Below are 16,539 nucleotides of genomic sequence, written 5' to 3'. Positions count from 1 at the left end.
TTAGCGGTATCCTGTTGCTGACATGCGCCCTGGGGCGGGCGCTTTTTGTTATTTGTTATTTCCTCCATCGTCAAGTTCTCCAGAAGCGAAGTTGCAAAATAAATCCTGACCTCTCCAGCACGGACCTAGCGTGCCGAGGCTTAAAAATTTTGGCCTGATTTCGTATTAAAACGCAGACAAAAGCCATGTCTTACAGAATTTTCTTTGTACTTAATTGCCGAGTTACGCCCGTTGGTTTTTGTTTGTTCCAACTTTCCCAATAACAAATATTAAAATAACCGGTATGCAATGCATACTAAGGCGAGGACGTTCCAGTAAAGCAAGTCAGTATGTTAAAAATTCCAGACAAAGAACTGAGAATAGACCTATGGGACTTTGTTTGTTTGTTGTCCTATTTCAGACTGTGACATCACTCTTGAGAATCACTTCTTTCAAATTCAGAAAAATTCTCTTGGTATTCAGATAGTTAAAAACAAGTTCTCTGGGGAGCATCATGTGATTTTGAAATGGGCAATTTTCACTGACAAAGCCAAAAATGTCAATTGAGTGAAAATGTGAGTCCAAAAGATACCCAAGTAATTGAACACCAAAATTGATATCGTCGATTTCAGTGTAATTTACACCAAGGAGCCCAAATGTGAAACCACTTTTAATTAATTCACATTCTTTCATGCAGTCGTTTTCAAATCAAAAGCTGTGAAAAGCTTCTGATTGGATAAAATCTGCAAGGAAGAATGTAAATACATTTAAAGTGGTCACCCTTTGGGGCTCCTCAATGTAAGTCGAAATTTGAGACACTGAGTCATTTGCTATCCAGGGGAAAAAAATTGGGTTTGTTAGGTAAATAAAATTCTAAAATACAGTACATGGTTTTCTGGTGGTGTTTTTAGTTAAGGATTTCAAGGTAAGGTTAGTTTCTAACCAATGTTTTTTTAATTAATAAAAGGCAAATTATGAGCTGCTTTGATCACAAAATTGGCAATTTAATTTGTACAATTCTAATAAGATGTCTTTTATCACAACTTTTGACAATGGAATGCAACATTGAACTGCTTTAATCACAAAATTGTACCATGCTAACTAAATGTCTTTTGTTGTCACTTTATAAAGTGGAAAGCAACATACAGTAGTATGCAACTGTACTAGAAAGCCAGGAAGCTGTTACAAGTTTGGCAGAAAAATACTGTCTTGAAATAATGTATCTTGATTAACTCTTGTGTAAATGCAGCTGATAGTTGTCTTCACTGACTATACAATCTGTGATGCAGGATAAGACCATTCCCCCAATAAGTCAAAAATATTGTAACATTTTAGAGGTAATACCACACTACAAGTGAAGTCCAGCAAGTAAGGTTGATACAGTATCTTGATGTACTCTTGTTTAAATGCGGCTGATGCAATGTAGTTGTCTACACTGACTGTACAATCCGTGATGCAAGATATGTCCAATAAGATATGTTATCATTTGGAGGTGATACACACATACAGTACAAGTGGAGTCCAGGAAGTAAAGTTGATACAGTGGTGAGCCAGTGGAGACCTCTGATTGAAGGGTCTTTTCATTGGTGAATCTGGAGATGTTTAACACAGTTTCTTTTCGACTTGAATGTTACTGCTACATGGTTTTTGCTGTGTGTTGTTTGAATATAGCAGTCACTCATAGTGAGGATTGGGCCTTTTTACTATTGTATAGAGACCAATAAGTTCTAGCCAGTTCCAATGCAATGGACACTATCACACATACATAGTGTCTCTTGACAAAATGTAGATTGAAAGTGTTGGACATAACACGGCAGTCAGTGGATTCTCTGAAGACTGTATCTTGTGCACTGTCTTGTTGTTTTACATTTCTGTTCTGTAAACATAAAAAAAGAAAAAACAATAATTAAAAATATTAAAATTTTTTTAACAATAACTAATACACATGCACATGTAAATATTGTGAGGTAACATATTTATAACTTACATATCACGACTACATGTACATGTAGATGCAGGGATGTCGCTATAAACTGCCAGCTTAGTGTTTTCTTAGCAACATCCCTGTTAGATGTCACATCAATCATTATTTACATACATGTGTAATTACATGGACCAGAACAACAAATAACTACATTGTGTACTGTTTGTATACTTACCTAATATGTACAGTTGCAATATGGTGGGTTTGTGACCCAAAGGGTCACAAGGAGGGGTTTGTGACCCAAATGGTCACAAGGGACTCAAAGGAGCCGTTACACAAATTTGTTTAGATGCCAAGGCTGATGAACTACAACACTTTAAAATGTAACACAAGTAGATACTAAATTCATTTCAATTTTCTTTCTTTCTGAAACACATACTTTACAACCAAACATTATGTCTAGACATAATGTTGTTTATGTCGAGGCATGTTCATTTGATAACCCGTTGGGCGGTTCCGTACCAGGTACAAAGTTGAACCAATAAGATTTTAGGGCGGAGTTTGCTATGTAAAAGCAGAAACAATCGCTTAATTCGTCCTTTTATTCCTCGCCATTGAAGTGTCGAGAGCTCAAGAAAATATTTCCCTCCACCACCCCTTATCGCCGACCAACGGGTTTTCCCTGCTATCAGCCGTTTTTCCGAATGTTTATTCATTTTTGTTCGTTTTATTGTTGTGGTTGCGTTTTTTGGCGCCCCACGTTTACATTATCGTTTAATCTCTTCAGATCTTCTATATTTTGTTATGACTTAGAGATAATTGATTTAATTAAAACTGCCACATGCGTGGCCAATTTTCTCCAAGTCATTTGTATTATTGAGTTCTAACCTTCTTAACCCTTCGAAGTATCTTATTCAAGCAAAGCTCGCGTCAAAGGTCGTTTATCCTAGGAACGTGCATCGATATAAATGTAATTTATGATGCTTCCTTGAGACCTTATAGTGATCATTACAAATTTCTCCTCACAATGTCAATACTAAATTAAGAGAAGAGGTTAGGAGAATTACACTGTAATAAAATGGTCACCAAAGGGAAATTGCTTTGAACTTTTAACAAATTCTCCAAACAACGCTATAAGAAAATGTATGGAGATCAGTCAGGAGAATTTGTATGTGGATGATGGGGCATAAAAGGTTAATTATTTACCAGTCATTATAGCCTACAAAAATGTACATGTTTCTACTCTTTTTTGGTTGCTATCCACACAGCTTTATGGTCACTAAAGTACGTCTCGAGAACACCAGTTTGGACTCTTGATTCATTTAGATTTGTATAAATGTGATCAATTGTAGTTCTGTTATCAGTGGTAATTAAAGCTTGAAATAAGTTGTTTATATCCATATGTTACAATCATTTGATTATGTATACTGCTGTTTTGTACACCATCATTAAAATCAATGTTAAAATCACCAAGTATTATATGAAAACGTTCTGTTGACATAATGGAATGAAGTTCTCTCAATGCTTGAAGCAAATGCCTCATTGACACTTTTGGTGATCTATAAATTCCAGCAATAACAACATCTGGCAGACATTTAACTCTAATAATTGTTATTTCAACTCCATGCATATTTTGACATTGAGGATATTCATCATTACATTGAGCTCTTGTATAAACTGCAGTTCCATAGAATGGTCTTTGTGTATGCAACTGTCTATCAAACCAAGCATCATTTCTAAACAAGGAGAAGTCATTAATTTCAAATTCTTCATTTTGGTCGAACACCCACAATCTAGTTTCAACAAAGATATTTACATCTGCTGCCTTGACATTAAAATCATTTTTCACATCTGAAATATGCTTGTGTAGTGAACGTGCATTAAGAAAGACTATCTTGACAAAATTCTCACCAATGTCTGTGAGGGATATCAAAGATGGCTGAAGATAAGCTGCTGTTCGCAATCTCTGCATCTCATGCTTAACTTTGTTACTCACAGTTATCTTTTTTTCATTGAGATTCTTTATATGCAGTCCATCAATTGTAGTGACCCTGCTCAATGCAACATAGTGAATGTGGGGAATAGCTCTTCTTGAATTAAGATCAACTACAACCTCGGTTTCAGTGTCACCCTGAGAACGATGAATAGTTTTTCCTGCAGAGGGCCGTAAAGGAAATTGTTTTCGAACGATCTGAGCAGCTTTACCTCTCCCTACAAAAAATGTTACACAGACAGGTTTTATTGGTGTCCAACTCTGCTGGATATTATCGCTGTAAAGGTTTCTATTTTCATTCCGAGTTTTCTGTCCAACTTTAGCATGATCAAATTCAACCCAAACAATTCCATCAGGACGTTCAGAACTTAGCAGACTAATAAATCTCACTAAGCCTGCACTACCATTTGTAAGCCCATCATCTAATCTGATGTTTTGACAGACCTCAATCCTTTCATTTTCTGCAATTGCAAGACAAGCTGCTAATTGCATAGTTTTTCGTGGATCATCTGGAACCTGTTTCAATAGTCGTGCCTTAAATTCCTCAGAGTGTCAGCACCAATGACGTTATCAACTGCCTTCACGACAAATTTTCTGCCAGTTGCAGAATTATAAATTGCTGTGTTAAACTAATCAACTCTGTCGTTTTGAATGAATAGGTGTGGAACATGTCTGGGATAGTTCAGATCACGATCTTCAATGACTCTTGCTCTCAGTATATTTAAGTCATTCTCAGTGTGAATACCCTCACGTAGCCGATTGAGAATTTCTGCAAACTGGCGACTTTCTCTTTGACGCATGATTTCATGCAATTCAAACATTTGAAAATGTTTCTGCCACAGATTAGCTGCTAAAGGAGCATAATAATTATCCAAATCTTCAAAAACATACCCATCAAATACTGGTTGAAGTTGAAACAAATCTCCAATTGCTATAATACTCACTCCTCCAAAATCATGAGTTGTACCTATGATATCTTGGAGTCTTTTATTAATTTGAATATTAAACATGGAATTTCCTACCATTGATACTTCATCAATGAAAATTATCTTCAAACCAGCAAATTTACATCTTAAGGAATTCAAACGACTGGCATCAAGCTTCTTATAAACTTTTAAGGACTGGTTTGCGGGCACTGTCAATGCAGTATGGATTGTACTTCCTTGAATATTGTACGCAGCTTTACCAGTTGGAGCAAGAAGAATAGCCTTAATTTGATGAAAATCATCACCAGCTCTTGTGTTCAAATATTTGTAAACTGCTTGAAATAGTACTTTAGTTAAGTGAGATTTTCCAACTCCAGCACCACCAGAAAGAAACAAATAGAAGGGTTCACAAGTTGTCTTCATAAGGTGTAAAACATGGTAGAAAAAATTTAACTGCTCAACATTTAGAGAACGAACAGCTTCCCTATACTCTTCATCTGGCAATTCATCAAATGAGATATTATGCTCGTAATTACTATTTGTACTGGCAGGGATCCCCAGGTCTTCAGAAAGATCATAGTTGCTCACTCTTTCTGTGTTGCACAAAAGTTCACATTTAGTTTCAGCAAGGTGACTCAGTTCTACATGTTGAGTATTTGGAGCTACACAATCCCACATATCATCACTGCTTTCTATAGTTTGTACATCATCTAATGCTTTGTCTAGTTGTCTACTACACGGTGCATACTGAGCCATTTGGTCATTTATCTGTTCTTTTAATATCTGACACCTCTCCATGTAACTCTCACAGTCTCCAAGCAAATCCGTACTCTCATCTCTCCAAGCAGTAAATAACATTAGCAGCTCTCGATGGTGCTTTTCAGGATGACTTTCTCTATTAAACCAGACACTTCTTATTACCCTAGCCTTTGACCGCTTCTGAATTTCTTTTTTTCTCTCCTTTAAAGTCAGCTCATTGCCACATGTACCAGTTATATCTAAACCAACATCATCTTCATTGTTGTCATCATCAAATATTTCTAATGGAAAACCATCGACATCAGTATTTTTGGATTTTTGTAAATATTTAAGGTTTGATTTCCTATTGTCATACCAAGCGGCCCAATCAGCTAATGTTACGTTCTCTAGACAAGATGGCATTTTAGTATACCTTTTTATCAAGCCACCTGATTCGGGTGACCCTATTCGGCGGAATGGCGGAATGGCGGAATGACGGAACGGCACGGCGGAATGGCGGAATATCCTAAAACGCGGAATGACGGAATATCCTAAAACGCGGAATGGCGGAATATCCTAAAACGCGGAATTGTGAAACATTAAAAAGAAGAAGCACAACAGCAACAAAAACAAACAAACAAAAGGAAAATTATAATTGCTAACTTTCTCAGACGGCGATAATAAGGCTATCCTTCGAAGGATACTCGAGTGATCGACTGGGAGGATTTCGTAAAATTACAGAGTTCTCGTCCCGCCCGAGACAATGAAATGTATAAAGCCGAAGTTCGTTAACGAAGCCGTTAGAAAGAAAAAGAAAGGGCCTAAAATTTACTGAGTTCGTACTGAGAAATTTTAAAAAAAGGAAACCCACAACAAGGGGTTTCCAGATGGTCACCCATCCAAGTACTAACCCCGCCCAACAGGGCTTAACTTTGGCGATCAGACAAGAACCAGTTCTTTCCTTGTGGTATCAGTCCCAGACGAAGCAAAGACTGACAAGAGTCATGCAAATAAAGAACAGAAATACCTGGTTATAATGGATCTTTTGAACGATGATTTAACTGGACTAACACTGTTATAAGCTGATTTACGCGCTCTTTCTGATACCACATGGAAAGCACCGGTTCTCATCCGATCGCCAAAGTTAAGCCCTGTTGGGCGGGATTAGTACTTGGATGGGTGACCATCTCGAAACCCCTGGCCTTGTTGTGGATTTCCTTTTTATCAATATGTCAGTACAAACTCAGTTAATTTCAGGCCCTTTCGTTTTCTTTCTAACGGCTTCGTTAGTGTACTTTATACGTTTCATTGTCTCGAGCGGGACGAGAACCCTGTAAAATAACGAAATCCTCCCTCGATCACTCGAGTATCCTTCGAAGGATTAAGAAGATGTATAAAGAACCCTTCGTTTATAGGGTATATTTACTGTTTACTGGTTTTCTACTGCTAGCAGCCGTTGTAAACAAGTTGGCTTTTCTGTCACGGCAACGAATATCCACAAGTTAAAGTACCTGAATCATTCTTAGCGACATTCTTAGCCTTATTATCACCGTCTGAATTTTCCTTTTGTTTGTTTGTTTTTGTTGCTGTTGTTGCTTCTTTTTTTCATGTTTCACAATTCCGCGTTTTAGAATATTCCGTCATTCCGCGTTTTAGGATGTTCCGTCATTCCGCGTTTTAGGATATTCCGCCATTCCGCGTTTTAGGATATTCCGTCATTCCGCGTTTTAGGATATTCCGCCATTCCGCCGTGCCGTTCCATCATTCCGCCATTCCGCCATTCCGCCGAATAGGGTCACCCCCTGATTCAATATCTTCAGACTCATCTTCTAGCTGCTGAATGTCATCAATTGATTTCAGAAGACGAACTCTTTCATCTGGTAAAGCTGTATTAATAAACACCACTTCACGGGAGGAACGTCGCATTGGTAACTGAAGTACAATATATAGCGCTTCTTGTGCACTTATTTCGACATTGTTCAAGAACTTGTTACCAATGTCACGCACTTGCTGTTTAATACCTAAATTTCCTTCTCGAGCTTCCTCACATGCTTTTCTCAAAAGTTCACTCATACCTCTCTGTGCCTTTGATATGTAAGAAACAACATATGTTGCACAAGAGTAGATATCTAGGATAAACTGAACATCCATGTTTGCTCTCCATGCAAGTAAGCAGTGCTTGTTATAATTATTGATTCGAAGTTCGTTTGGCTTTCGTTTCAAAAAAATTGTTGCCCTACTTAAGGAAGAGCGAATAGCAAGAACATATTCCTCTTCAGTCACACCAAGCTTATTAAGAAGTTCTTCAAATGAAATGCTCTCTCCTTCCCTCATAGTATTAAGTTTCTCATTGATTTCTTTCCAAGTAGCTTTGTGCTGGTTCAAAAGACTAGTTTCCTCAATATCGCTTACATGTAAAGGATACAATATTTGAGTGCTTTTCATTGGCGGCTGAGGGAAATTAAATCTGCACTGTTTTTGAAACTTCTTTTTACAGGTGAATGAATGTTTGTGTTCTTGACGAGAAACTAATTCATCTAACTCACAGCCACTAGCAGGTTTTGAACAAGAAATGATTTTATCAACAAAATTACAAACTTTTCATTAGAGTCTTCACCAAACTTTGGTGCACCTTCAATCCATAACAGCATGTGAATGTGTGGTGAGCCACGTTGTTGAAATTCAACTCGATAAAACCAATCTGCTATTTTTCCCAGTGGTGCACAATCACTTTTCAAAAATTTTCCAATCAATTGCTGAACTTGGAAATCAAAATGTCTTGCACATGTGCCGGGATCACTTTGAATTAACCTTGATTTTTCCTCCCATGACAAGGCATTTAATTCATCATCACTGTACATTTCGTGATCAATTAATTCACCTAACATCCTTAACAGATGATTCCACTTTGTTTCAGCTGCAGAAAAGCTACAAAAAAGGGTCGCAGATCCAAGTTGCCTTATCATGGCGAATAGATCTTTCTTTGACTTCTCAAAGTATGGTGGGGAACCACGAAGAGCTCTTAGAAATCGGTACCCTTCATCTAAATGAACTAATTTGTCTAAAGCACCTTCTTTTTTTAACTCGCCTGCTGTTAGTCTCTTTCCATTTGTTTTATGCTTTCAGAATAAAAATCAACGCTATTAAAACATGACGTTTCGGCGACGACATGTCACCATTATCAAATGCAAATTTTACATGGTACAGAACGATATTTATAGAAAAGAAAGTGTGAAACTAAATTACAATAAATGAAGCGTGGAAAACAGAAAAATGTGCATAACTAAGTAAACAGTTTCGCTGGTATGGAGTCCTTTTGAGTGTTCAGGGATGGTTTCTTTTTCCTAATTAGCAGCATCTCGTAAATTAGGCACTCAAACTTTCCGCGGCATTTCTTTAGGATGGCAAATTGGCTGTGAAGGTCGATCGGCTTTTGATTGTGTTGTTCTTGAAGGTGTTTACCAATTACGGAGTATCTGTGCTCCTCGATGCGCAGGTGAAGGTGGCGGCTCGTGTAGCCAATATAATTCGCATCGCACGAATTACATTTAAATTCATATACTACACTTTGTTGGTTTACTAGAGAGGGCTTTGTTTCCGTAAACTTCAAATCTTCAGAGATTTTCTTGCTTGTGAAGACTGGTGTTATTTCACGATCTATTTTCTTTCCTAGGTCACACAGTTCTTTACGTACGTAGTCAGCCGATTTTTGATCTTTGAATGGCAAGGTGATGCGTACAGGGTTGTCCGCTGGCGCAATACAGCTTTCGTTCTGGTCTTGAGAGGAATGAAAACTGTTAAGGACAGAGTCAATTAATTTCCCGGGATATTTCAGTTTCAGGAATGTGGTCTTTAGTTCCCTACATTCTTGTGCGAAGAGATCCGGCGAGGAAGACAGGCGTTTGGCGCGATCAAACATAGTTCTTAAAAGTGATCGTTTATATCGATTGTCGACGTGACTCTGATAATGGAGCAGAAGTCCTTTATTGGTCTTTTTCCTGTAGACAGATGTGTTAAGGCGGTTATCGGTCTTAATGATTGCCATGCCTACAAAGGGTAACATGTTGTTGACTGCCGTTTCCATTGTGAATTGGATTGCTGGGTGCGCGTCATTCAAGATTGTGAGGAGATCAGTTGCAGCGGGAAGGTCAGGTACTAGTGCGAAGGTATCATCGACGTATCTCTTGTAGAATTTGGGAAGTTTGTTTTCACGTGCTAGTTTCTCTTCAATGGAGCACATAAAGGTGTTTGCCATTAATGGTCCCAATGGTGATCCCATGGCAACGCCGTCTATTTGTTCGTACAAATCGCCGTTAAATTGAAAAAGTTGATCTTTTGTAGCAATTGTAAGCAGCTCGATAAGGTCACCTTCACTGATGTTAAGATTATGTGTGTTATTAAACCAGTTCCCATTGAAGGCTTTCTTTGCCAAAATCTGTATAGTTTCTTCTAGCGGTACGTTTGTGAAGAGTGCTGTGACGTCGTACGACACCATGAAATCGTTCTCACCGATTTGTAGATGTTGGATCTCATCAGAAAATTGAAAGATGTCGGAGATCGTGTATTCATTGATCGACAAGGGTTTCAATTTTTCGTCCAGCCACTTTGCCAGAGGATAGTTGTACGTATCTGTTGCAGATATAAGATAGGTCGCATGGCAAGACGTTCTTTATGGGTCTTTGGAAGGCCATACAGATGGGCTAATCTGGAGCCTTTCTTGCAGACGGAATTCGCTATTTCTTTGGGAAGAATTCTTCTAACGACCGCTTCGAGATGCTTTTCTTTTTCAAACAACGGATGATAGTATTTTGGTGGTCTTCCTCTCGTCGTGGGTCTCTCTGGTGCGACTGGCGTAAATTTGGTAAGATCGTTGATTGATGCTTCGCAGAGTAAACGGAAATAATCGGACTTGTCCATAACAACAACGCCTGAACCCTTATCCGGTTTAGTGATCACTATGTCATCCCGTTTCTTGAGTTGGTTGATCGATTTCAGCAGTATTTTAGGTGGTTTAGGCCCTTTTCTTTCGATGTAGTTGAGCGCGATCGAACGAAGGGTTGCTGCGGCCAGATCCTTCTTGTCGTCAGGCAGCGAAGGTTCAATTTTCCAATAAGCCTTCTCAAAATTGGCCAGGATATCGATGGCAGATATTCGAGGTTGGGGAATGGAAAACTTCAGACCTCGGCAAAGTACGAGCTTATCAAAGAAAGTGAGGTGATAAGAAGATATATTCTGGATGTGTTCATTGACATCAATATCTTTATACAACAACCTGGCGATTTTTGACGTGTGTTCGTCAGACATCTTCTGGTAGTGTTTCTTTTATGCTTTCGCAATGCAATCTGGCAGTTGCCCAAGACAATTTTCATTTGCAGCTTTTTCAGTTTAAAAAATATATTTTCGACACACTGAGCAACTCTACGATCAGAACGCCTTAACTCTGATTTGCAAATGTCACTATAATACACAGGTACATTTCTTTCCTTATTATCTGCTCTTGCTTGACCACAGAATATGCCAGGATATGCTAGCTCTTCACAATATTGGTCTTTGAAAATACTAATTGGATGATTGCTTTCACCTGGAGCAAAGTTCAAAACCTTTTCACGTTCACAATCTTCTACAAAGTCTGGAGACGTTAACATTGTGTCCAAAGTACCAGCATACATTTCAGATTCATCAATTTCATTCCAAGGATCTTCTATTTCCCTTTCAGTTGGACAGTAATCCTTTGAAAGATCGCTGCTAGAAAAATGCACTTCTGTTCCACTAGATGAGCATCTTGTTTCATTTAAAGTTACCGGAACACCTACTAATGCTTTAAGAGAAATGGTGTTTGCTAATCCATACCCTTTTGAACACATTTCCACAAGAACAACATTTTCTGGATCAAGAATTTTATATCTGAACATTCTGACCACAGAAGAAGAACTTACATTACCTGCAACTTCACTAAATTGGGAGGAGTCATCTTCCATTGGTGGTAGATCATGTACAATGGCCATGTGCTCACTAAAAAGTGATTGCTCTTTTTCCCAGACACTACACAAAGAACAAAAATATACCACTTCATTACTATTACAGTCATTTTGATGAAACATTGGCATGTAATTACTCTTCTCACAACATTCACTATCAGTTTCTACTCCATGATTATACAAAAGATGGTTTTCTAAATTCACCAAGTCTATTAAAACTTGTTCACAACCAAGGCAAACAAAAACTTTATCAAATTGAAATGAAAACAATCGACCATGTTCTGACAAAGATTGCACCGTAGTATTGAGTGACTTTATTGAAGCTACAGGTGTGTTGATATCTGTAATGTTGCTTGAACTGCTGCAACCACTATCATTAGACTTGTCACTTTCATCAAACCCTGTAAGCAATCCATTCCAATCTGGGTTCAATTTGATGCTCTCTTTTTTGTATAGTGTGCCATTTTCAGTCAGCCACTTCGCTGCTTCAAAAACTTTCAATGGTCTTATGTTTTGTGATAGGACATAGTTTTTGTATTTTAGTTTTCTCTTAAGCTGGACTTTGATGGTGTCTGTTTCAGTCGACAGTCTTGGTAAAAAATTCACGGTATTAATGACATCAGCAGGAACATTCACTATGTTGCCATGAATTTTAAACTGCTTCCCTCTAGCTGCTTCATGTATCTTTTGAAAGATCAATCGTGGTGATACAAGTCTCCATTCTAGCTCTGTTAAGTCTAAATGGTCAGGTTTATGTGGAAAACTCATTTTATTTTGAACTGCACATGGAGGAACTTTATTCTGCTTCAGGTGATTATAACATGTACGACAAACCCACTGAGCTGTACAACACTGCTCATTTGTTCTTATGCACCTTTGCACAGATTCATTATTTAGTTTATGTACAGTTTCAGTTCTGACAAGACTATGTTTTTACCATAATTGATCACAGCACGCGCAAACAAATGTTGGCCCTGTAGCAACCAGTTCACGAAAACTAACAACCAATTCATCACAAGATGTTTGCTTTAGGTGACCTTCCTGATTCAACTGCTCCTTTTTCTGTTGTTTATTTTTAGTTTCTTTTACTCTTTGCCTCGATTCCCTCTGCTTCTTCAATCTTTCTTCTCGTTTCTCTTTGCTTTCAGTTTCCTTGTTTTTCCTGTATCGTTCTCTTCTCTCTTTCAACCTATTTTCTCTCTGCTGTTTGGTTTCAGTTTCCTTGCTTTTCCTATATCGTTCTCTTCTCTCTTTCAATCTATTTTCTCTCTGCTGTTCAGTTTCAGTTTCTTGTCTCTTTCTCATTAGTTCTCAATACTTCCTTAATCTATTCTCTCTCTGTTCTTTGCTCTCAATTTCTTTATTTATCCTTTGTTCCCTACACTTTCTTATCCTGTTTTCTTTTTGCTGTTCAGTTTCGGTTTCTTGTCTTTTTCTCATTACTTCTCGACGCTTCTTTAATCTATTCTCTCTCTGTTCTTTGCTCTCGATTTTCTTTTTATTTATCCTTTGTTCCCTACACTTCCTTATTCTGGTTTCTCTCTGCTGCTTAGTTTCCTTTTCCTGTCTATGTTCTCGACGCTTCTTTAATCTATTCTCTCTCTGTTCTTTGCTCTCAATTTCTTTTTTATTCATCCTTTGTTCCCTACACTTTCTTATCCTGTTTTCTCTCTGCTGATCAGTTTCACCTTTTCGTTTTTTTCTCATTAGGTCCCAGGCATAACTAATCGATGATCAATGACATCAATTGGTAATCAATGAGTAATCGATGGGTAATCAGTTGATTAGTCATTGATTATTGGCGATGATCAATGAGTAATCGATGACTAATCGAAGCCCAAAAATTTTGTGGCCTATCGATTACTCATCGATGACATCGATTACTCATTGATGTAATTGATTACCTATTGATGTTATTGATTACTCATCGATGACCCATCGATTCCTCATCAACCATCATACTGCACACAAAAGACACATTCCTTGCTTTCTTGCTGTTCTTGTACCATTTTTTGTGTTTTTTTTTTATCTATGTTAGTCATATTTTGCTTTATAACTGGCATTCTTGTTGACAAAATTATGCCCTCAAAAAAGGTCAAATAACCTTCCGGCATATCAAGACGTGAAGGGCTAAGCATAAATACAAATGATATTTCAATATTTCACTTTACCCAACTCTTTATTTAATAACAAAACAATTGAACAGGAAAACCAACCAGTCTGGAAATGAAACTAACAAGTACGGAGACAAGAATCGACTACGTGGTTATAGATTTTGGTTGGTGGATGTTTGTCAGCAAAGTAAAACTGCTTCGGCTAAGGTAGACAGCCATCATAAGCACTTACATTACGCACCGGAACAGCTGCAAGCACTTTTACTTTCTGTACTTTTTTCACGTGTTTCCATGATATTGTTAGATTGTTATAGCGCGTTATACTTTTACAAGTTCCGGTTTTCAACCACGAGACTATATCGATGAGTAATCAATGCAATCAATGACTAATCGATACAATTGATGACTGATCGATGCAATCGATGACTAATCGATGACCAAAAATTTTGTGGCCTATCGATTAGTCATCGATTACTCATTGATCATCGGCAATAATCAATGACTAATCAACTGATTACCCATCGATTACTCATTAATTACTCATTGATTTCATTGATGTCATCGATTAGTTATGCCTGGTAGGTCCCGATGCTTCTTTAATCTATTCTCTCTTTGTTCCCTGCTCTCGATTTCCTTTTTTGTAATTTTTTGTTTCTTGCTCTTTTTTAACATATTTTCTTCCTCTCCCTTCATTTCAATTGCTATTCTTTTTTCATTCTTTCCACAGTGCTTCTGTGACAAACTGTCCCTTTCACCTTCTGTTTGACTTTCAGCTCCTTTTCCTGCAATTTTCTTTTCACTCAATATGAACAAGCTTTTCTTGTGTTCTTTTGATTGGGCTTGTTTTCTTTTCCTGCTGTTGTTAACTACATTTTCCTCTGAGCAATTTTCTATGTCCGATTTTTCTAAGTGACATTGACTTTGACTGCACAACTCCTTGCAACCTACAGTATATCTATTGTCTGCTGTAGTAAATGGCACATGAAGAGTATTAGAACTTGTACACCTTAAATTTTCAACTTTGATACCCAACACTTCAAAAGGGGCTACACTCATTTCTCTGTAAAAGTTTTGTAGATACTGAACCATTTCCTCCATACTGGAAAATTCTAAGAGTACTGCTGTTCCATTTGCAGCAACATTACCATGGATATCTCTCGAATGAGAATCAAAAATTCTATAATGACCTTTGTTGTCAATAATAATAGCAACGGTATTGATTTCAACAGTCAACAGAAAGGCATCATAGTCTTTTATTAACATTTGGAGTACATATTGCAATGGTAAATAACAGTCTCTTACACTAGACATGTGCAAGTCACCAGCAAAACTGCTACTAAAATTAATAGAAAAGTTTTCATCATTTATGGACAATGCAGAAGGAATCTCAGATAGCAACAGTCTGTCTTTCCCTACTGACCTACTAATATGAGAATAAAGCACATTGCCTTGAATCAATACTTCATTCAGCTGATCTTTTGACCACAATGCATTACTTTTACAATTGTAAACAACTGCAGTTAGGCACATCGCTACGCATTGGTTTCCTGCATTCTTTCCGAATAGTGCAACATTTCCTTGATGATAATCAGCCATGACAGTTTTTGACGAATTCACAACGTAGAAAGGGCCAGGATTCATCTCAACATCATTGGCTAGTCGAATCAACAGGGGAACATAGAAACGATAAAGGCACATTTGTGTAAACCAAAGCCTCGCGTAATAAGCCATTTGCCATGAGCGGATTACTCTTTTTAATGTTGGCAGATATATCGCTTCCATGTAAAACATGAATAACAGCATAGACCAGAATTTCCCTCTCATACGATCCGCGTATTCTTTGGCCTTCAAATGAACATTATGTAGCCCCACTGCCGCTCTGTATTGCATTAAAGACACCATAATCTACGGTATTCAATGAAGTACAAGCAAATATAAACTTAGATAGCTCACCTTTTAAACTTTTGCAATGTCAGCAGTTCTTCAGTCAAAGCTCAAGTCACAATGTCTCCAGCAGTTGAGATCACAAATATTTCAATTCTGGTTATGCTTTTGTGGTTTCAATGTTATATTCAGTTATACTTCAGTTATCCTTCAGTTATACTTCGGATAAGCAAGGGTCCAGCCTAAAGAGCACTCACCAACGCGTAAACCAGAATTTAGTGTAGACCCTCGACCTATCGTGTTTGCGAGTGTGTCGATTAGGTATGTGTGTACGATGATATCTAAATGTGTTTGTAAGTGAGCGCAAAAATATCCTTTACAAATCTTACTATAAGTCACGGCTTCTGCCTGCGAAAAATCCTCAGATGCACGACCGAACAACCAACAACATCCAAGATGGCGGACGGCGAACAAATCTCAAAACAAAATCTCACGTGACCTTTTACATGTCCTTAGTTACCAATCTCCTTCGGTTCGATTCATCACATCGCCCATCGCCCGTTGTAAACCCAACCAGCTAACCCAACCGATTTATCGCTTCATAATATCGATAATATAAGGCTCGAGACTAACGTCCTCGCCTAAAAATGAGAAGCGGCCCAAAAAATGAAGCGGGCGCGGACGAGAAACGTTTGTATTTTTGCGGGCCCAAGAGAGGCCCGCAACCCTAATCTTGACAGTGACCAGCGGATTGCGTTTTACGCGTGCGCGCCACGTTAATAAAGAGCGAACAGAAAGCGGAAGTCGAAAATTTTGTTCTTCCACTAAGAACGATCGGAATGCGAAAAATGTGTCAATCACGACAGTTTGTCGTAAGACCGGAAGAGAAAAATCTGTTCTCCAAGAACGATCGATAAGAATGCGAGAAATGAGTCAATCTCTCAACAGTTTGTCACATAAGATCTAGGCTTCTGTCACATGGAAGACGTTGTTTTATAGGTGT

The 16,539-nt window shown here is 38.0% G+C and overlaps 4 protein-coding genes, 1 long non-coding RNA gene and 1 pseudogene across 7 annotated transcripts in view; 2 read left to right on the top strand and 4 right to left on the bottom strand.

The window, feature by feature from the left end:
• Positions 1–16,539, bottom strand: part of LOC144636624 (uncharacterized) — a 121,065-nt gene that overhangs the window by 9,610 nt on the left and 94,916 nt on the right. The window lies entirely within an intron of this gene.
• LOC144636547 (uncharacterized) overlaps positions 1–16,539 on the top strand; it is a 103,314-nt gene that overhangs the window by 32,242 nt on the left and 54,533 nt on the right. The window lies entirely within an intron of this gene.
• LOC144636558 (uncharacterized) overlaps positions 1–16,539 on the top strand; it is a 31,084-nt gene that overhangs the window by 7,877 nt on the left and 6,668 nt on the right. The gene's annotated exons all lie outside the window — the stretch shown is intronic.
• Positions 1,038–16,083, bottom strand: LOC144637222 (uncharacterized). 3 transcript variants are annotated; one of them, XR_013567683.1, is made up of 3 exons: positions 15,606–16,083; positions 11,502–11,602; positions 1,820–1,855 (listed from the first exon to the last, which is right to left on the bottom strand). XR_013567683.1 is itself a non-coding variant. In XM_078496349.1 (2 exons), exons 1-2 carry the CDS (start codon positions 12,304–12,306, stop codon positions 1,658–1,660), a joined length of 1,008 nt encoding a protein of 335 aa, XP_078352475.1. In that variant the 5' UTR covers positions 12,307–13,248; the 3' UTR covers positions 1,038–1,657. The 3 variants fall into 3 exon arrangements, 2 of the variants coding, with proteins under 2 accessions (XP_078352475.1, XP_078352476.1); XM_078496349.1 differs by lacking the exon at positions 15,606–16,083 and having other exon boundaries at positions 1,038–1,855; positions 11,497–13,248; XM_078496350.1 differs by lacking the exon at positions 15,606–16,083 and having other exon boundaries at positions 1,664–1,855; positions 11,502–13,248.
• Positions 3,264–6,009, bottom strand: LOC144635536 (uncharacterized; annotated as a pseudogene).
• LOC144637221 (uncharacterized) lies at positions 8,687–10,195 on the bottom strand. Its single transcript, XM_078496348.1, has one exon. It carries the CDS (start codon positions 10,053–10,055, stop codon positions 8,844–8,846), a length of 1,212 nt encoding a protein of 403 aa, XP_078352474.1. The 5' UTR covers positions 10,056–10,195; the 3' UTR covers positions 8,687–8,843.

The sequence above is a fragment of the Oculina patagonica genome, chromosome 13 (assembly GCF_052425735.1).
Source record: "Oculina patagonica isolate OP01 chromosome 13, crgOcupat, whole genome shotgun sequence".
Lineage (NCBI taxonomy): Eukaryota > Metazoa > Cnidaria > Anthozoa > Scleractinia > Oculinidae > Oculina > Oculina patagonica.
The sequence above is the reverse complement of the archived record's forward strand: the minus strand, read 5'-3'. Positions and strand labels throughout refer to the sequence as shown.

What these genes read in the sequence shown, in the direction of transcription:
- LOC144637221 (XM_078496348.1), bottom strand. Translation starts at nt 10,055, where the DNA reads ATGGTGTCGTACGACGTCACAGCACTCTTCACAAACGTACCGCTAGAA.
- LOC144637222 (XM_078496349.1), bottom strand. Translation starts at nt 12,306, where the DNA reads ATGAGTTTTCCACATAAACCTGACCATTTAGACTTAACAGAGCTAGAA. An exon ending in TTAGTGAAGTTGCAGGTAAT is followed by an intron (nt 1,856 to 11,496) that starts GTAAGTTCTTCT and finishes TTATGTTTACAG; the next exon opens with AACAGAAATGTAAAACAACA.